The sequence below is a fragment of the Canis lupus genome, chromosome 23 (genome assembly GCF_003254725.2).
Source record: "Canis lupus dingo isolate Sandy chromosome 23, ASM325472v2, whole genome shotgun sequence".
Taxonomy (NCBI): Eukaryota; Metazoa; Chordata; class Mammalia; order Carnivora; family Canidae; genus Canis; species Canis lupus.
Window position 1 is genome coordinate 11,784,990 of NC_064265.1, and position 20,466 is coordinate 11,805,455.

Consider the following 20,466-nt stretch of genomic DNA (forward strand, 5'->3'; position numbering starts at 1 on the left):
TCTTATTTCCCATATGACTGTCTCGCCTCTACCCCTCCACGCTCCCGGATTTCCTCTTATATCTCTAGTCTCCCCCCCCCGCCCCCATTCTCCTTTGTAGTTTCTTTTCCTTGGCCAGGAGAGAAGCCAACTCACTCTCCTTGAGTAGTCTTATCCCCTGCACGGTTCCAGTCAGTTTCCACAAGTGATGCTTCTCAAAGTGATGCTTTTATCACCAAACCGGCCCTTGACCCTGAGTTCCAGACCCAAATAGCCAGCCTTGCCTCTCCATTTGACCACCTTGCATGTATATGGTCAAGGCTAACTTTCTCACTCTCACTTCCAGTCCAGCTTCTCCTTTACTGTTCCTTGTCTGAATAAATGGCATTACCAGTCTCTCAGTTGGTTAAGCCAGGACACCAGAAGTCATCCCTAATTATTCCTCTCTCCCTCCCCCATTAATTCACTAAGGGCCTGTGGAGTCTATTCCTCATGTCTTTCAAATGCACAGATTTCTTTTTTTCACTGCTCCCACCATTTCTGGCCTACACATCTGCTGCAAATAGCCCTCTCTGTGTTTGTTTGATTCTCCTTTCTTCTTCTTGTCTGGCTGCCCTACCTTTCACCATACTACAGCCAGGAAAACTCTAAAATGCATCTCTGACTTCATTTTCCTTTTGCCTAAAACCATCTATGGCTCTGATTATTCTAAGGAGAGAGCCCGGGCTCTGGATACTTGTCACCTGGGTAACCTCCACTTCCTCTTCATACTGAAACGTCTATTCTCCTGGAGGGCGTTCCCTGCATGCTGGACCAGGTTGGTAGGGTGGTCCCCTACACTTGCCCCAACTTAACTCCGTCTCTGGGGACACCTGTGTGGCTCAATGGTTGAGTGTCTGCCTTCAGCTCAGGGCGTGATTGTGGAGTCCCAGGATCAAGTCCCACATCAGCTCCCCAAAGGGAGCCTGCTTCTCCCTCTGCCTATGTCTCTGTCTCTCTCTGTGTCTCTCATGAATAAATAAATAAAAATCTTTACATCATCTCTGTTATGGTCCTTCCTCATTTGTGTAACAATAGCACTGCATAGGACTAAGCAGGGCCTAAATTCTCCTCCTAATGATCCTTCTCTGCCCCACTCTGCTTTCTGCAGAACCTCTGGGGACTTTTCCTGGGGAGGGAGACTGGTTTGTGAAGACAGGCTTCGGAATCAGGAAGCCCTAAAGTCTTCGCCCAGTTTAGGTATGTTGCCCCATGTTTCTCACTGGTATGAAAGCTGTGAAATGGGATGAAAGCTGCCTCCTCTCAGGGTTGAATAAGGGGACTGTGGAGGGAGAGCCCAGCAAAAGTAGATGAGAGTGCTCTGGGTCAGGGTCACCACTCAGGGAAATGAAGCTCTGGGGAAGAATTGCCCCAGATCTTTTTTGAGAAAATTTTTCCAAGGTCTTCCAAATGATGTGGCTGCCGCTCATTCTGTGCTGCAAGGAAAACCAACCTTGTTCCCAGGTCCTTAAGGGATGGGCTAAACCAGAGAGAAGACAACCACTTCAGAGTTTCGGTGGTTGCTGGTACTAACTATATGGCCTACGTGGGTGGGCCCAGCTTCCTTCTTTTCTCTTGCAGCAAACCACCTCTGCAGTATGTTGCGTGGGCAGTATGGAGTAATAGCTAAGACTGAAGATTCTAGGGGCACCTGGGTGGTTCAGTGGCTGAGCCTCTGCCTTTGGCTCAGGTCATGAACCTGGGGTGCAGGATCGAGTCTTGCATTGGGTTCCTTGCAGGGAGCCTGCTTCTCCCTGTGCCTGTGTCTCTGCCTCTGTGAGTCTCTCATGAATAAATAAATAAATAAAAGATTATAGAAAAAAAAAGAACAAGGGTTCTAAAAAAGCCATACTCCCTGTGTACAGATACCAGCTTTGCCCTTAATTGCCGTTAGATCTTAGGCAGGTTACTTCACCTGTTTTCTCGTCTGTAAAATGGAGAAAATAATAGTGCCTTCTAGGGTTGTAAACCTAATAAGCATTATTACTACCCAGAGGAAAAATAGGTATGTATGCGAGTTTCTCCCTCTGCAAAGAGTAAAGCTAACACCAGTGTTTTCCTAGGCCCTGCAGGGTTTGGCTTGGCAGGAGGCAAAGGCTAGGGTTCATGCTCCAGACGCAGATCTGTTGGAACCGCAGTGATGTCGAAAGAGGGAGGCGTAGACTCGGAGACCGAAAGCGGGTTGCGGCCACGAAGCCCCCGTGACCCGGGCAGGCGGACCTGACGCACGGCCCCGCCCCCGAGGCTAGCCCCGCTGACTGCGCACAAGCCCCGCAGGGGCAGGCGGCTCCGCGCCCCAGGGGCGGGGCGCAGGCTGACGCTCCGAGCATCGCCCTGGCGCGCCCAATCACGAATGACGTTGCGCCCGGGCCCGGTCCACGGGAGGACCCAATCGACGTCGAGAGCGTGGGTCGGTCCCGCCGTGGCCTAGTGGGGCTGGGGCTGGGCTGCTGGTTGGCTCCAGGCGTGGGGGTGCGCGGGGCCTGAGGCCGGGGTCCCACCCGGCTTTCCGGGATGTCGGTGGCCTTCGTACCGGACTGGCTGAAAGGCAAGGCGGAAGTCAACCAGGAGACGATCCAGCGGGTGAGCGCTAAGCGCGGGCAGAGACACGTTCCTTAGTCGAGATCCCGAGGGAAGCTTCCTGGAGGGAGCAGCATCTCAGCTCAGGCTTGTGGCGTGCGTAGGGGGTCGACTTGCAGGGGTGTGGAGTGAGACGGGAACGGAGTCGGCAAAGGCACTGGGGCGGGACAGCTCGGCATTGGAGACAGCGGGGGTCGGGGTGGGAGCGGTGCGGGGAGTGTTCCCGGCTGTCCCGTTCACACGCTGACTGGCCCCCTTCTCTGGCCTTTCAGCTCTTGGAGGAGAATGACCAACTCATCCGCTGTATCGTGGAGTATCAGAACAAAGGCCGGGCGAATGAGTGCGTCCAGTAAGTACCCTCCCCACCTCTACTTTTGGTGTAGGCTGAAACCATGATACAGCAACCGCCCTGAACTGGGAGTCTTGGGTGATGGATTGCCCATGAAGCTCTCAGGGAAGTTGCTTACCTGCCCAAGGCCACACAGCACATTGTGAAGTCTAGATTCAGACGTGGCACCATCTTCAAAACTTGAGTTATGCTCATTGCAAATCTCAGGTAGACGTGTCAGCTGATGGCAACAGAGATGGAAAACTAGTCTCAGGAGATGTGAGCTGTGGCCCCTTTCTCCTCATAGATCTCCAGCTTATCTCCAGCTTTTCGGGCGGGGGCGGGGGTGTCAGATCATTTGACTGCTGAGTTCCCTTTCATTTATTTATTTATTTTAAGTAGACTTCACGACTAGCATAGAGCCCTAGGAGTGTCTTGAACTCACCACCCTGAGATTAAGACCTGAGCTAAGATGAAGAGTCAGAGGCTTCACCAACTAAGCGCCCCATCCCCTTCATTTTCTAACTTGGAGTCAGCCTGTAATGCACACAAAGACCAATAAAAGACTTCCAAGTTAATTAAGCCAAAGGCAAATTCTGCACAGTAATTGAATGTGGTCTCTAGCTATATACCAAAAGGAGAGACAATAGTCTCTTTTCTAAATGTAGTCCAGGACTATGCTCCATTTATTATAGAAAAATACATTTTTCATTCCTACTGAAGACCTCTTTAAGAAAACCATACTTTCCCCATCCCCTAAAAAAAAAAAAAAAAATCACCTATAGTCCCTTACTGAACAACTCAATGAAATAGTTGAGATATCCATCTTTGGGTGAGTCTTTACATTTGGTTCTGGCATCGGGTAATTTGCTTTTTTGCAGTTTATAGTAAACTCTCATTTTTCTATACAGAAAATAGTTGCAAAAATGTTCTCAACCTATGGGTAAGAAAGTTATCAAGATTTCACATTTATAGGCCATACTTCCTGGCTCCCTTAGTCTGATTTGTCTTCCTGGATAGAGAATTATGCTCCTTGATTGATAATCACTACAATAGTAAGCTCATATTAATACCATAAAAGTGCCTTGTCCCTTCATTAAGTTTGTTCCACAAATATTTCATAAGTACTACTGACTACCAGAAACTGTTGCAGCTATTGGGGAATAGGTACCAAAACCAGCTCTGCTTTTTACCAAATCAGGTACCAGCTCTGCCCTTATGGAGTTTACATTCTACACTCAGGAATCTAGAGAGAGGAAATCATACAATTAGGTACATACTAATAAGTGCTTTGAGTAAGAATAAAGCAGTGTTAGTGGCAGGAAGGGGTGTTGTTTTATATAGGGTATCTCTGATGGGACATCTGAGTAGAACCAGAGGTGAGGGAGCCAGCCATATGGATATATATAAGGCAGAGACAGAATCAGGTGGAAAAGCCCCATTGACTGGAGCACACTGTTGTCTTCAAATCAGAGCAAAGAGGATACAGCAGCCAGAACTCAGTGAGCGAAGGGAAAATGGTAGGAGCTGAGGTCAGAAAGATAATTAGAGGCCCCAATCGTGTAGAGCCTTGTAGGCCATCAGAAAAGCTGGAAGGGCTAAGCTTTAGTCAGAATGAGATGGGACCATTTGGAGGGTTTTAGTCAGAGGTGTGGCAAATCTTGACTTAAACTGTACAATACTCACTTATGTTGCCATGTGGGGAATAGACTTGTTCAATACAATAGTCTAAGCAAGGATAGTGGCTTGGCCCAGAGAGCTGTGAAAGTGATAAGTGAGAACAGGTAAGATTCTGGATATATTTGCATTGGTTAAACAAGGAGGTTGATCATGCTGAATCATCCAATCAATAGATGCGCCATTCCAGTATAGTGGGTAAATTCCTTTCCAGTGTTTTGTTCATGTTCAGCAACACAAAGCCTCTAATTTTTGCCTCTTTTTCACCTATAGGTACCAACATGTGTTACATAGAAATCTCATTTATTTGGCTACCATCGCAGATGCCAACCCAACCAGTGCTTCAAAAGCAATGGAATAATCTTTCAGTTGGCTGTCACGAGGAGTAACTGAGTGTAATCCATGTCCTATGAAGTAAAGACAGGCTCTTTACCAACTCAACTGCTTAAAATATGAATGAACCCTCTATGGCTCTTTTAAAAATGTGACAATGTGAAGAAAGCTACTAGATTAACTGTATTCTCAGTGTAAATATTTACTTTAATAATTAAGTAGATTTAGTGGACTCCAGATGTCCTCTTTTCTGATAGGCATGTTGGGATAAAAAGATATCATGGGCATCATCTTCAATTCTACCTTTTCAGTTTCAACCTGAAGAGGAAACTGAGCAGGTGATAGGCAATTAACAGGAATTGGGGAGACTCCTAACTGAGGCCCTGCCAAATGGGCATGTAACTGTGTGCTCCCTTCTACCAGTTTGTAGTCATGGACCTGATCATCCTTTTCAGGTTGCTTTGAAATAAAACTTGCCTTTCCATGCAACACTCATATTGAGGTATAGAGATTTTCATATAAGTGTTCCATTTGGTCTTCTAGAAAAACTATAAGAACTTAAAAATATATGTAACAATACTACCATTGCTACCAAAATCAATGGTCATTCTTCATTATTATTTAATATAATCTAATAATAAACTTTTAAAATACTTTTTAAAACACATTCTTCCTCCTATCTTTTGAAGGTTCTTGGCTGGGGCTCTATACCAAATGACAGATTAACAAAAGAAAAACATAAAAATTTAAGTTTTATGTGACATGGGAGCCCTTCACAAGGAAATGAAGACCCAAAGATAGTTAAACCTGAGTATTTTTTTTCTTATTTTTTTTTTCGAAACCTGAGTATTTTTATATGAGATTTGGTAAAAAGTGGAAAGCTATGGAAAACTGAGAGGACAGAAGGATATGAGCTATGTGTAGTAAACTGGGGGAACTTAGCCTGGCCTTTTCATTCAAATTCTCAGTGTCCCTCCATTTTAAGAGATAAGGATGCGCCTTTCTTCTGGGTATAGGGAGGGCACCTCTCACATGAGGGTCTCATCACCTGGTTCATGGGAGGTCAGAGAGTCCTTCCAATATCTGCCATTTTTCAGATGCTTCAGCTCAAAATATTCAATAAGCCAAGGTGCCACGTTTTGGAGTATTATGTCCTGAACCCCATCAGTTATCATGGAATGTCTTTTTGTTGATTTAACTCAGGATCCAAACGAGATTCATACACTGCATTGTGCTGATGTCCGTTAAGTCTCTGTAAAAATAATTAGCAGTTCCCCTTCTTGTCTTCTTTGCTATTGGTGCAAAAACTAGGTCACTTGCCCTAAAATTTCTCATATTCTGGATTTGCCTAGTTGGATCCCTATGGTGTCATTAAATATGTCCCACTATTGCCCACTTTTCCTATAAACTGGTAGATCTAAAGGCTCATTCAGACTGAGATTCTAATATTTTTGGCAAGTATACATCATAGGAGGTAAGTATACATCATAAGGTAAGAAGCAGTACTTGCTTTTGCATCACATCAAGAATGAGTTGATTTATTAATCAGGTGCTCAATAGCCTTTCACTTAAATTATGATTTACCAAGTTTTGATCTATTACTTCATCAGGGATTTATACTGATGGTTTCCTATCTTATCATCCCTCTGCCTTTATTATCTTTATTCAATAAAGAACTTTCTCTCTTTGAGACTTATCTGTAAAATGAGGCAGGGAGATTTTCTTAAGTAAACACAAAATTAGAACCTCTGGTGCCTGGCTTATTTAGTAGGAATCAAGGGTTGCAACCCAGAGAGACTAATGTATCATAGTGAAGAGAGATCTCATTTTGAATCATAGCTCAATTGAACCTCTGAGAGCTCTTGTTTCCTCACCTATATAATGAGGATAATGAATGTAGTATTTGCCTCCTAAGGTTGTTAGATTGAGATACTGTGGTTGAGAGCTGGGCATGTAGTAAACACAATGTATTAATGTGTGCTCTGATGTGTTATCTGAGGGCTCTGGCCCTTTCTGGCCCTTCTTAAGTCTGGGAAGAAGCCTGTTCTTTGCTCCCTCACCTATTCTATCCTTAGGGTTCTAACCCATTAACAGACTCTTCCTTCTGCCTCTGTTCATGGGATTGGTGCCCATACTCTATGCCAAGTGGGCTCTTGGGCCTGACCTGGTGAGCAGATATGGTGGGCACTATGCAATGTTTTTAGTTTTGAATTAGTTACTAATATTTAGAGAGGATTTTCCATTAAAGCCTGGATTTCTAGCCATGCTGGCCCTGTAGGTCCACATGGCAACCATCAGCTGGAGTTGGATGGCAGCTGTCTCTCTTTACTAGGCAGCTTGGCTTGTCTACAAATGGCTTGGCTCTAGCTGGAATGAGAGCACCAGCTGATGTTTCAATTTGGGTCTCGCCTAAAACAGCCTGAGACAAGGCCTTGGGCACAGATAGTTTATTTGGGAGATGATCTCAGGAAGCAGGAATAAGGCTGTGAGAAGAGTGAGACAGAGAATGAGGAAAAGCCACTAAATGGGTGTGTTGCCAAGGTCATTGCTGTAGGCAATAAGAGCTCAATTGGTGGTTGGGGGATGATCTCAAAAGCATACAAATGTCCCAGAAGTGTCCACCTGAGTTGGCGTTGCTTACAGGGGACTGGACTAATAAGCAGCCTTTGCAGCCAAGTTGGCCCTAGATGTCAGAAGAAGAAGAAAGTAAAAAGTGGCATGGCAGCGCCTGAGGTGGGCTTCTGCCAGCACAAGGCTGAGTCTGATCTCGCAGGAACTGTTGACTACCAGCAAGGTAGGCGAGGGTCTGTGATGGAGCATCAGAGGTTCCAGTGTGTGGGCTCTGAGTAAGCCAGCGTGGCCTAGAGCAGTTAAGTGTAGCTTCCTGTGTAGCAGGGATAATAGCCTTGAAGACAAAATCCAGTTCTCTCTCAGATGGAAGGAGCTTATGACCTGCTGTGTTCCCCTCCCTTTGTCTCTTGGAAGGTATTTCAATCCGCACGCAGAGGACTGAAGCAGGGCAAATCACAGCCTCTGGAAACAGCTGAGGCTACTTAAGCTACAGTTTACCCTATCTCCAGAGGGCCCCCTTCTGGGGAGATACACTGGAGAAGCTGGGACAGGCCAGTTAGTTGTCATTGTATGTGCCCACACCCACCCACCTCTACCTGTCTGCTTCAGAGACAGCCTGAAGCACAAGTATCTGCCATCCCTCTTAATGGGCCCAGAAATCAATATAGTTGTGAAACGTGATTTAAAAAGGTGAAGACCAAACCTGACCAATGTATTCACCGTTCTCTCTCCTCAGAGGACCTCCTGCTTCAAGATTAAGTCTCTACTCAGCCTGTCTACCCTTTTCCAGCTCTCAGGGTCAAGCTGATCTCCCAACAGCCTACAGAGGGCCTGAGCCTTTCTCTGGGGTTCCCAAGCCTGCCTCCCAGGATTTGCAACCGTGATGACTTCTGTCATTATCACATTCTCCTGGGATGAGGATATGGCAGCTAAAACAAAGAAAGCAGATAATTTGAGGTTAGGTTTCTTTCCTTTTTTTTTTTTTTAAGATTATTTATTTATTCATGAGAGACACAGCAAGAGAGGCAGAGACATCGGCAGAGGGAGAGGCAGGATCCCTGCAGGGAGCTCGATATGGGACTCTTATCCCAGAACCCTGGGATCATGACCTGAGCCAAAGGCAGACGCTTAACCACCAAACCACCCAGGTTTCCCTTGAGGTCAGGTTTATTCCACAAATTGTGAAGCTATATTTCCACTGCCTCATGAGGCTTTTTGACATCTCAGTCTGACTTTTGGGGACCCCAAGTAACAATATGGGTAGGGAGGAAAGGATGTTCAATGCTATCTCCTATGCTCTTAAACCTCTATAATCAACTTCCCTTCCTAAAGATGATGATTCCTAGAATCATCTAGTCTATTTCTTAAGCTGGGTACATAGTATCTTCATTTTGTTGGTACTCTACCTCACACATAATATGGTTTTGATTCCATTTTTTAATAAAGGCAAATTTAAGAAGTTAATTAATCTATTACTCTTTTCCCAATGAAAACCCTACAGATATTCCTCTGGAATCTAGGTGTTCTGTTCAGTCACTGGGACCTTTCTTTCCTTCCTAAATCTTTTTAATAAGAGTCTAGGGTCCAAAGGGAGGTTTTTTCATTTCTGCTTGTGATAAACTCATTCATTCAAAAAATATTTTCTGAATCACTAGTATGACTGAAGGTCCTGCAGTGAGGAAGCCAGACAATGTCATTGCTCTCACGGAAACCTCATTCTCATGTAAAGAAGACAACACAGTATAAATAACCTGTATTTATGGGGGAGACAGGCAATAAAATATAAACAATCAAGGAAAGCTTCACATGGCAATAAGTGCTGTGCAGAGAATTACATCAGGGTCATGTGCTGGAGAGTGTCTGGGTGGCTACTTTAAATTATGGAATCAGGAATGACCCTAGAAAGTAACACTGCAGCTGAGATATGAATAACAAAACCTGACACGTGACCATCAAGGGACCAAGCAGTACAGACAGAAGCAAGAGCTATGCAAAGACCTTTCATTCCAATTGGTTATTTTTTCCTCTCTTTCTCTTGAGTCCATTTATAGAGCAGTGTTCACCTATGTGGTCATCAACTCAATTATAACATGAGTTCTCCAGGCCTTATGCTGGGCTCGTGAAGAAAACTCAATTATAACAGAAGTTGACCAGGCCTTATGCTGGGCTCGTGAAGAAAATAGAGAAGAAGGAGCACAGTGCCCTGCTTTCAGGGAGCTCCTAATAAGCCTGACAAGACAAAAGAGACCCACACCAGGCATGGACCAGGGCACTATGCAAGACCAAGGATGCTGAGAAATTGTCCAGATATTGAAGCTGCAGGGATTCCAAGTGAAATTACCAAGTGCTTCTTATATAGCATAGAAAAAGTCTAGGCTTTTCAATTCCTGAACACTCTTGTCTGCAAACAAAAAATTGCCAGTGGCAGCAGAAGCTTTCAGCATCCCACACTCATTCCTCAAACTTTAATTGTACTGCAGCTGAGTCCCAGCAGTACGTATCTGTATCTCTGTCCTGAAGACTTTTTTCTAAAACTGGAAGTCTGCCTTGCCCAGGCATAGCAGACCAGAAGAACCTGGGGATTACCATGCTGGGAACAGCCCTCAACTGACTCTCGGTAAAGGAGTATTATGATTATTATGAGTATACTCATAGGTATTAGATGAGCTGGGAGTATTAACGTCCCAGCTCCCTCACCCCTCCATAGGGACAATTCCAAGATGTTTCTTCTGTACTGGTTGCCAGAGCTCCCCATCAGGGTTAAGCTCTAATCACCACTAAGGTAGATGGCTTAATAGCACACACCTTATTGGCTATCCTCCCAGTTCACTTCTTCACTCTCTAGATGGAATTTCCTAGGGCCACTTTTCAAATAAGCAGGTTGCATTCAAACCATTGTCTGAGAATCCTCTTCTAAGGGAAACAACCAAGATACTGGTTGTTTAATGCTTTACCTTTGGTGGATAGACCCAGATGGATTGGCTGAGCAAATATAGCTTCCATTAGTACCAGAGCAGATGAAAAATTTTTACCACAACCTAATTTACTAGCAAAAACTAGTGTCTAGAAAAAACCAAGGACTCAGCAGAATTTAGAGTTTGAAATCAGAGAACAAATTGATCAGAGAGTAAGGAAACTGTCTAACAGGAAGTGCTTGTCATAGTGTTTTTTATATGAATTTGGTGGGATCCAAGTTCCCTGCTAAAGAGGATGAAGCATTCAACATTTGTGAAATATAGTCCTGCTTTAATGCAAGTTAGTGGCTAAAAAAAGCCACTTGCCTAAAAGCCCAAAAGATGGATGTAGTATCAACAATTAAGGTGACTTCTTAGTTGGTAGCCATTGCCTCAGTGGCCATCTCTGTGCTGCCATACCCCCATGCTTCTCCTGATTACTGGCCCCACCCCAAGCTGATCAATCACAGGTATTGCCCACTATTGTGGCCATCAAGACTGACGGGCATATTAACATCATCAAGTCAATCAGATGTCTTGCTGGGATTTTTCTTACTAGTGCTGGCAGATAAAGTGCTATCCCCTCAGACTTCCAGGCTATAAAGATGTATGTTTGGAGCTGCTATGGCCATGTCCTCTGACCCTCATAGAGAAAAGAAAGCCCATCTGCTCTTGACTAATATTATGAGAATGTTATTCTATCAAACTACACATTTTTATGTAAAATGAAATAGTCTACTCCCTCGTTTTCCACAAAAAAGAAATCTAGGATTTAAAAGAAAATGTGTTTTCAAATTTTCAATATAGATTTTTGTTATCAAATTCTGGTATATTTGTTGTTGTGTTGTAGGTCTAAGATTACCTCCAGTTTTGATGATTAGCTAGGAGGACTCAAAGGACTCAGCATATAGTTGTACTCATAGCTATGATTTATTACAGCAAAAGAACACAAAATCGGCAAAGGGAAAAGGCATATGGGGTGAAGCCCAGAGGAAACCAGGTTCTAGCTTCCCCCTCCCAATTCATTCCTCCAGGGATGAATCATAACAACACGTGAGAAAATGTCTACCAGGGAAGTTCATTAAAGACTCAGTGGTCAAAGTTTTTACTGGGAGATGGTCACATATGTATGCATCCTCTGCCTAGTACATACCAAATTTCCAGATTTCAAGAAGGAAAGCAGGTGCTCAGCATAAACCATATTGTTTGCTCAAACAGTTTAGGCAGAGTGAAGCACTAATCGTTTAACTGAAGTTTTCTTTAAATGTTGGAAATTGGGATCCCTGGGTGGCGCAGCGGTTTGGCGCCTGCCTTTGGCCCAGGGCGCGATCCTGGGGACCCGGGATCGAATCCCACGTCGGGCTCCCGGTGCATGGAGCCTGCTTCTCCCTCTGCCTGTGTCTCTGCCTCTCTCTCTCTCTCTGTGACTATCATAAATAAATAAAAGTTGGAAAAAAAATATTAAAAAAAAATAAATGTTGGAAATTGATTACAGTACAGGTTCCCAGATCCACCCACAGGCCAACTTTTAAGCAAGTCTTTCTAAAGATGGCAGTCTTGGACTTACTCTTTTCTGTACAATTTTCTATTGAAGATACAGGATATCTTTTTATTTAAAAAATGGTGTAAGCAGGGGCCCCTGGGTGGCTCAGTTGGTTAAGCATCTCAGGGTCCTGGGATCCAGCCCTACATCCTTCCTGCTTGTGCTCTGTAAAATAAATAAATTGGATTTCTTTTCTCTCCTTTTGTTCATCTTTTTGTCCTTTCCCTAAGTTATAAAAATGTAAAAGTTAACTTGGTAGGGATCCCTGCTTGAGGCTAACCTGTGTATTACAGAGGATATACTAAAGGAGCTGAGAGGCAATAGATAGATAACCAATACACCATACATTGGGATAATCATGTGCCTTTTCTTTAATCTGTTAATATGGTGAATTATAGGAATAGATTCTCTGATGCTGAATCATCTTTGCATTCCTGAGTTAAAGCCAACTAGGTCATGAACATCTGGGGGTTTAATGCATTTGGGTTTTAAATACTAGGAAAAGTCCATTTCCTAGTATTTTATTTGGACTTTTAAATCCATGTTTATAATGAGATTGGTCTAGAACTTCCTTTAAAAAACAAAAAAGATTTAATTTACTTATTTGACAGAGAGAGGGAGAGAGCACAAGCAGGGGAAGCAGCAGAAATAGACTGAGAAATAGGCTCCCCACTGAGCAGGGGCCAGATGTGGGCCTGATCCCAGGACACTTGGATCATGACCTGAGCCAAAGGCAGATGCTGAACTGACTGAGCCACCCAGGTGCCCCAGGTCCATAACTTTCTTGCCCTCTTTGTTTGGTATTGGCATCACAAGATAAGTTAGGTAGCTGTCTTTTTTCCATTCTCTAAAATATTTTGATTGAGAAAAGATTATTGATCCTTAAGGGTCTGGTAAAATGTGCCTATGAGACAATGTGGAACTTGTGTTTTTGGAAAGGAAGACTATATTTGTTCTTACTGGTATTATTATGAGTAATTTCAAAGAAACTGAAATTTTGAAATTTTGAACATAGCTCAAAAATCCCCATATACCTCTCACTTAGATGCAATAATGAAGATTTTGGCACATTTGTTTCACTCATTATACCTAAAAAACTAAGAACATTTTCTTGCATAACCACAATTTCATTATCTTTATCTTCATTATTCATTATTAGGTGTCTATCAAAATTAAATGTAGTTCCTTGATTTCACCTAATATCTAGACCATTATCAAATTTCCCATTTAGTTATGTCAAAATGTCCTTCACAGAGTCTTGCTGTCCATTGAAAGATGAATAGATAAAGATGTGGTCTATATATACAATGGAATATTACTCAATCATTAGAAATGACAAATACCCACCATTTGCTTCAACATGGATGGAACTGGAAGGTATTATGCTGAGTGAAGTAAGTCAATCCGAGAAGGACAAACATTATATGGTCTCATTTCATTTCGGGAATATAAAAAATAGTGAAAGGGAATAAAGGGGAAAGCAGAGAAAATGAATGGGAAATATCAGTGAGGGTGACAGAACATGAGAGACTCCTAACTCTGGGAAATGAACAAGGAGTGGTGGAAAGGGAGGTTGGGTGGGGGGTTGGGGTGACTGGGTGATGGGCACTGAGGGGGGCACTTGACAGGTTGAGCACTGGATGTTATGTTATATGTTGGCAAATTGAACTCCAATAATAAAAAAAAAAGTCCTTCACAGTTGTTTGGAAAATTAGGGATTACTAATTCAACTTCTTCAATGCTTGTTAGTTTATTCAGGCCTTCTATTTCTTTGAGTCAATTTTGGTAATTTCTATTTTCTAGAAAATTATGTTTCATCTAAATTTCCCCACTAGTACTCCTGATTAGTTTTGCAAGAGTCCTATCCATTGAAGTGCCAACTGCTGGTGTAATCCTGCTGTAATAAGCTTAACACCCAAAATCATTACCTGAAAATTCCTACTACTGAGTCTTCTCCAAATTAAGCCTGAGTTTGTAAACTCCTTGGATATTAATTTTCTACTACTCTTGCTGATGAGGGAAGAGGTATCAGTCCGTTTGGTGGATGCTAGCCCTAGGTCTTATCCTGGTAGTTTCTTCACCTTAACCAAGTAGCATACCTTATCCTCAAATCTGAAATATAATTTCAACTCACAGGACAGAATAAAATAATTTTCAGCAAAGAGAGAACTTAGAACATATTTCATCCTGCTTATTTTACAGATGAAGAAACTGAACTCCAGGATCAGAGTGATTTGCCCCAGATCATATAATCAGTGGCAAGAAAGACACTTTTAGTGGAGTGTCAAGATAAGAATGAATTCCAGGAGATTCAAAGTATTTTAAATACTCCTCAAATTAAGCATTTCATTCCAGGGCCCTAAAGCCAACCTTACACTGAAGCCAGCTGCCCCAAAGCACAGTAATGACCAATTGCTCCCCTTCTTTCCTAAGTCTTTGTATGGAAGTTAGCTTTACCAACTAATTTCATCTCTGAATAGGCATGTACTGTTTTGTTTTTTCCAAAACTATTAAATGGTTAGCTGTAACACTGTAAGCAAAATCAGACCCAGGATCACTGGCTCTCAATTCAGCCTAGGTTACAAATGTGAAACCCAGGTGACTTGCTCTACTAGGGATACTGTACTTTTAGAGAGGGAGATCTGGCAACCTCTGACAGGTATAGCACTTCCATGATGGTGCAGGTCTGTGCACTTTACAAGGTGGCACAGGTGCAAAAACAGATGAGAAACTACCTAAGTGACTCTAATTTTTAAATTTACTATAAAGCTATAGTAACCAAAACTGTGTGCCACTTCACACTCATTAGGATGGCAATTAAAAAAAAAACAAACCCACAACATAACAAGTATTGGTGACGATGTTGAGAAATTGAAACCTTGTGCAATGCTGATGGGAATGTAAAATAGTGCAGTCACCATGAAAACCAGAATGGCAGTTCCTCATAAAAACAGAATTAGCTGGGTGCACCTGGGTGGCTTAGTGGGTTAAGCATCTGTCTTTGGCTCAGGTCATGATCCCAGAGTTCTGGGATCCAGCTGAGGTTGGGTTCCCTGCTGAGCTTGGAGCCTGCTTGTCTCTCTTCCTCTGTCCTTTCCCCTGTTCACTCTCTCTCTCAAATAAATAAAACCTTAAAAAAATTTTTTTAAACAATTAGCTTATGACCTACTAATTCCACTTCTGGATATGTGCCCAAAGGAACTGAAAGCAGGATCTCAAAGAGAAATTTGTACACTCATCCACACAGCAGTATTCTTCACAATAGCTAAAGATGGAAGGAACCCAAGTGTCCGTCCATCTGCTGATGAATGGATAAAGAAATTATGGTATATTCATACAATGGAGTACTATTTAGCCTTTAAAAAAAGGAAATCCTGCAATATGTGAGAACATTGATGAAAGGAGAACATTATGCTAAGTGAAACAAGTCAGTCACAAGACACAAATTGTACGATTCCATTTAATGCATGGTAACTAAAATAGTCAAACTTATAGAAGCAATGTATAAAATTATAATTGCCAAAGGATGAGAAGGGAGGGAAAGTAGTTGTTATCAATGGTCATAAAATTTCACCTAGGCAAGATGGATGAATACTAGAAATCTGCTGTACAACATTGTGCCTATTTTTTTTCAACATTGTGTCTATTGATTAACATACCATATCTTACACTTGAAATCTGTTAAGGTTGGGGGAGGGGGGTGGTGCCTGGGTGGCTCATTTGCGCTGAGCATTCAACTCTTGATTTTGGCTCAGGTCATGATTTTGGGGTTGTGAGATTCAGCCCTGTGCCAGGCTCCCCATTTAGCTAGCAGTCTGCTTGTCCCTCTCCCTCTGCTCCTCCCTCCACTGGGTCACGCTTGCTCTCAAATAAATAAATAAATAAAATCTTAGAAAAAAAAAAAACTGTCAAGAGGGTAGATCTCATGTTAAGTGTTCTTACCCCAATAAACTAAAAACGGGGGGGAGGGGCGCCTGGGAGGTTTAGGTAGTTAAGTCTCTGCCTTCTGCTCAGGTCATGATCCCAGGAACCTGGGAATCCAGCAGCAGCAGGCTCCCTGCTCACTGGAGAGCCTCCTTCTCCCTCTTCCCCTGCCCCTCCCCCTGCTCATGCTTGCTTCATCTCTCACACTTTCTCAAATAAAATCTTAAAAAAAAAAAAAAAATGTAGAGTAGTTGCCTGAGGCTGGGTGCAGAGAATGCAGAGTTACTGGTTTATGGATACAGAGTTTCAGTTTTCCAAGATGAAAAATGTGGAGATAAAAAAAAAAAATGTGGAGAGATGCTGGTGATTGCACGACAATGAGAATGTACTTAATGCCTCTGAACTGTACACTCAGAGTTAAATGATAATTTTGTGCAGTGTGTATTTTACAGTTTTAAGAAAATAACTTAAAACAAAACAATGGGCCCTGGCATAAAGATACACCGAACAGTCAACAAAATAAAGTCCAGAAACAGATCCACACATAAGTCATCACAAAGCCAAGGTAATTCAACTGACAAGAGGCAGTTTTTTCCAACAAATGGTGGTGGAACTACTCTATGTTTCCATGGGGAGGAGGGGGTAAGAACTTCAACTTGTACCCGACACAACGAAAAATTCCAATAGATCTTAGACTTACATGTAAACATTCTAGAAGAAAATCCGGGAGAAAGTCTTCAAGCGGTTGGGGTAAGTACAGACTTCCTAGCACAGAAAAAGCACAAACCACACGTGAAAACTAAGTAACTTCACTGAAATTGAAATCTGCTTTGCACAAACCATCATCAAAACAATGAAAACGGCCCAGCTCCGGAGAAAACATTCGGAATTACATAGGACAAAAGATCTGCATTTAGAGCATACATATGTCACCTGTTTGACAACACATTTGTACTCGGAACTCCCGCATTCAATAGTAAGACGAACACGAATAAAACGTGGGCAAAGGTCTTGCGCGGACTCTTCACAAAAGATGAATGGCCATGGACAAAGACTATCCCAGCGACGTGGGCGCCAGAGGCGGAACGAACGCACACCTAAGCCCTTTGAAATGCGACAGCCTAACAAGAGGAGAGGATCATCTACTTCTTGCAAAAAGGAAAAGAGGCCAAAAGATCCGTCGCTCCACTGCCACTTTCCTCGCCGCTCGCAAGCAGGTGTACGCAACACGGAAGCCTCGCGATACGGGAAAGGACGCGGACACACGGATCCGGAGGGAGGGCGAGAGGAAACAGAGAGCGCAGGCGCGGCCAGGACTCCCAGATTGGACGCCTGACTCTAACGGGGCGGGAGGGGGCGGGAAGGGGCGGGGCAAAAAAAAGACGAGTTCAGGTATAGGAGAGTCGGGCTAGAGGCTCCTCGGGAGTTCCCCGACACGCCCACCTGCGCGCGCACGCTTCGGTTAAACACCCCCTTCAAGGCCGTGCTCTCGCGGTATTTGTCCCGACTCTCGCGGGGTTTAGCGTGGCAAGGGAGGCCGGCCCGGGGGAGGGGGTGGTGGTCCGTTAGTGGCGTTGGGCTCTGGCCGCCGCGGTGGCAGCGCTTTCTCTTCCGCTCTCGGAGAGCTGCTCAGGCTGGAGGCCAACCAGGTGAAGAGCTCGTCCGTATGTGCGTGCGCGCTGCCTGGGGGTCGGGAGGCCCGGGGCTGGGCTGGGGGGGCCCCCCGTCTCGGCCTCCCGCGGTGTCGCGACAGGCCGGCGCGAGGAGGCGACCGTGGCGCGGGCTCCGCCCCAGCCCCCGCCCTAGCTCCCGCCCTGACCGCTTTCGTCCCCCTTTCTCCTAGCTCTTGCCGCCGCCTCGGTCGCGATGGGGGCGCAGGACCGGCCGCAGTGCCACTTCGACATCGAGATCAACCGGGAGCCGGGTGAGCGGGAGACTGGGTTCGTGCTGGGGCTTGGACGGTCCCCGGGGGAAGGGGAGGGGTCTGTCCTCGTCGACCCTCCCCCGAGCCTTTTTGGGAGCGGGTAAGCGTCGTCAGCACTACCTTTGCTCCCGAGCGAAAATCGATGGAGAGGAGGGGGGCCCGTATCCACGCCTCGCCTCCTGCTGGGCCCGGGCCTCGCCCTCCGAAGCCCCTCGCCCTGCACCCCCGGGCTGAGTGTCCGTGCCGTGCCTGGCGCCCAGAAAAGGAGTGCAGCCCTTCTCGGACTTTTTCTCTCTCGGTGCCTCAGGGGGCAAACACTCCCAGTTCCTTTTTTTGTTTTGTTTTGTTTTTTCCTCCGTACTGTGAGGCTTGGACCCGTATATTCTGTACTTCCTAATCCTTGGATATCAGTCGGTTAACTCCCACTTCTGTTTTTTCCTTAAGTGTCCTTAGCCAGCACTTCTTGGTTCGTGGGAAAATGACTTAGTGAAAAGTCTTGTGTGATAAATACAGCAAAGTATTCTGTACCAACAAACAGACTTGCAGCACGCATGCACTTAGCATTCTCTGTCTAGGGAATCTAGCCATTCGTTAGTATATATTATTGAAAATAAAATATTTCCTTTTAAAGGGTAGTTCTCATTCTAAGTAGTAGAGCCTGCCCGGTTCCGAACTGTTTCCTTAGAAAAAAATAAAATATTTTTTTCTTCTCTTAGGCTTTTAGAAGTTTTAGCTGGAAACATATGCAGTCTTTGTGCAGCATCTCGTTCAGCAGATTCTTGAGAGCCTGCTCCTGTTCAAAACTCTGGGGATATAGCAATGAATAAAACAAAGGACTTTCTTCCTTGTAATTTGTATTCTGTTGGGGGAAGCAGACCATAAACAAAGGGGGAAACCGCAGTGGCTTGTAGTAGGGGTACTGTTTTAATATGTTGGTCAGAAAAGGCTGTTTTGTGATGACAGCTATGCAGACATCTGAAGAAGATTGAAGCGAGCCATTGTGGGTATCTCTGAGGAGCATTCCTAGCGAAGGAAGTTAGTACAAAAAGGCGCTGAGGAGGGAGTGTGCTTTGGTGTTGGAAGAACTGCCCGAAGCCCAGGGTGGAGTGGAGGAGGGATGAGAGTAGCAGGAAATGGCTCTAGACCATTTGAGGACTTTTGACTCTGAGATACCGAGGTATCGAAGGGGGACGGACGCCTGGGTGGCTCAGTGGTTGAGTGTCTGTCTGCCTTTGGTTCGGGGTGTGATCCTGGAGTTCCGGGATGAGTCCCACATCCGGCTCCTGCGAGCAGTCTGCTTCTCCCTCCGCCTGTGTCTCTGCCTCTCTCTCTCTCATGAATAAATAAATAAAATCTTAAAAAATAAAAAAGATATTGAAGGGTTTTGAGCAAAGTAATGCTGTGATCTTAGAAATATTGTTGCATTCTGTTTTTAATATTTTGAACCTTAGTGAAGCTTAATCCTTACTCTACAGTTGAGTCCATGTTTCTGATAACAGGGCTTATGGGTTTTTTTTTTTAAGAATTAAAAATAGCAGACTCATGAAAAATGTAAACAAAAAAGGTTCTATAGCCATGTAAAGTACTCCTTTCTTAGTACATGTTCATATCCTAGATTTGCAGCTAACCTTTGTTATGAACAATTTTCAGAATACTCTTGCTGAATGTTGAACAAACTTCAATCCCCAGCATTCAAAGTAATTCATTATAATACCATTCCAATAGAAATGACTAGCACTCTTTAAAACACTGAATCATACAAGGAATGCTTATACTGTTTTAGGTTGAACCAGTTGATAATTGGCAATTTCATATGGTTCAGTCTCATAATACTTCTAATACTTTCCAGTATATTATCTAAATGATAATTACCTGATTTTTACACAACTTTTAAGGATTACTGCAACTGAAGTGAGGTACCTCACTTTGTGGGATTTAACCATTAGTATGTCATTGAGTTCTTAGCCAAGTGATATTCTTGACTTCTTGTATTGCTAGTACTCATTAACATGAGTAGAAAGTAAAAGATTTTTTAGGAATGACCATACTGACCACATTAATGAGAGATCAAGAAGTACTGATAAAAATTGAGTTAAGTACAACACAGTATGTATTCTTTTCCATTACTATCAATGGAAATTTTTTTTTAAGATTTTATTTATTTATTCATCAGAGAGAGAGAGAGAGAGGGGCAGAGACACAGGCAGAGGGAGAAGCAGGCTCCATGCAGAGAGCCCAGTGTGGGACTCGATCCTGGGTCTCCAGGATCACGCTCTGGGCTGGAGGCAATGCTAAACCGCTGAGCCACCCGGCTGCCCCCAATGGAAATTTGTATGTTTTATAGCAAGTTATCTAGGCTTTTGAATTATAAAATGAGTGTAAGTACATATTAGAAGGGGAAGAGTCTTTATACATGACTTTTTCTCTGTGAATACGATTAATTGGTTCCTATTTGAAATAATTCCAGGACTATACTTTGGAATTTTTCTCAGAAGGTTTTTTTACTAAGATTTTCATTTCTTTAATAATTGCAGAATTGTTCACGTTCTGATGAGTTTATCCATGGGATTTGTAGTGATAGCTCCTCTTTCATTCCTGATACTGATAATCTGTG

The 20,466-nt window shown here is 43.8% G+C and overlaps 2 protein-coding genes and 1 long non-coding RNA gene across 13 annotated transcripts in view; 2 read left to right on the plus strand and 1 right to left on the minus strand.

The window, feature by feature from the left end:
• Window positions 1–2,276: 2,276 nt before the first annotated feature.
• Window positions 2,277–5,601, plus strand: SS18L2 (SS18 like 2). The gene is made up of 3 exons (XM_025461166.3): window positions 2,277–2,601; window positions 2,871–2,947; window positions 4,877–5,601. Exons 1-3 carry the CDS (start codon window positions 2,533–2,535, stop codon window positions 4,962–4,964), a joined length of 234 nt encoding a protein of 77 aa, XP_025316951.1. The 5' UTR covers window positions 2,277–2,532; the 3' UTR covers window positions 4,965–5,601.
• On the minus strand, window positions 3,281–17,227 carry LOC112668696 (uncharacterized). 4 transcript variants are annotated; one of them, XR_007405088.1, is made up of 3 exons: window positions 16,862–17,227; window positions 16,629–16,693; window positions 3,281–4,685 (listed from the first exon to the last, which is right to left on the minus strand). It is a non-coding gene; the product is annotated as an uncharacterized LOC112668696 (long non-coding RNA). The 4 variants fall into 4 exon arrangements; XR_007405086.1 differs by lacking the exon at window positions 3,281–4,685 and adding an exon at window positions 5,616–8,436; XR_007405085.1 differs by lacking the exon at window positions 3,281–4,685 and adding an exon at window positions 11,370–11,888 and having other exon boundaries at window positions 16,862–17,226.
• Window positions 17,228–17,443: 216 nt separating this feature from the next.
• Window positions 17,444–20,466, plus strand: part of NKTR (natural killer cell triggering receptor) — a 52,323-nt gene continuing 49,300 nt past the window's right edge. For 5 of the 8 annotated variants that reach the window (XM_049099835.1, XM_025461142.3, XM_049099840.1 and 2 more), the window contains exons 1-2: window positions 17,444–17,577; window positions 17,772–17,852. In XM_049099835.1, coding sequence (XP_048955792.1) covers window positions 17,795–17,852 — 58 coding nt within the window. In that variant the 5' untranslated portion in view covers window positions 17,444–17,577; window positions 17,772–17,794. Of the gene's footprint in view, window positions 17,597–17,771; window positions 17,853–20,466 lie in introns of all 8 variants that reach the window. The other 3 variants (XM_049099837.1, XM_049099838.1, XM_049099836.1) reach the window with 2 other exon arrangements.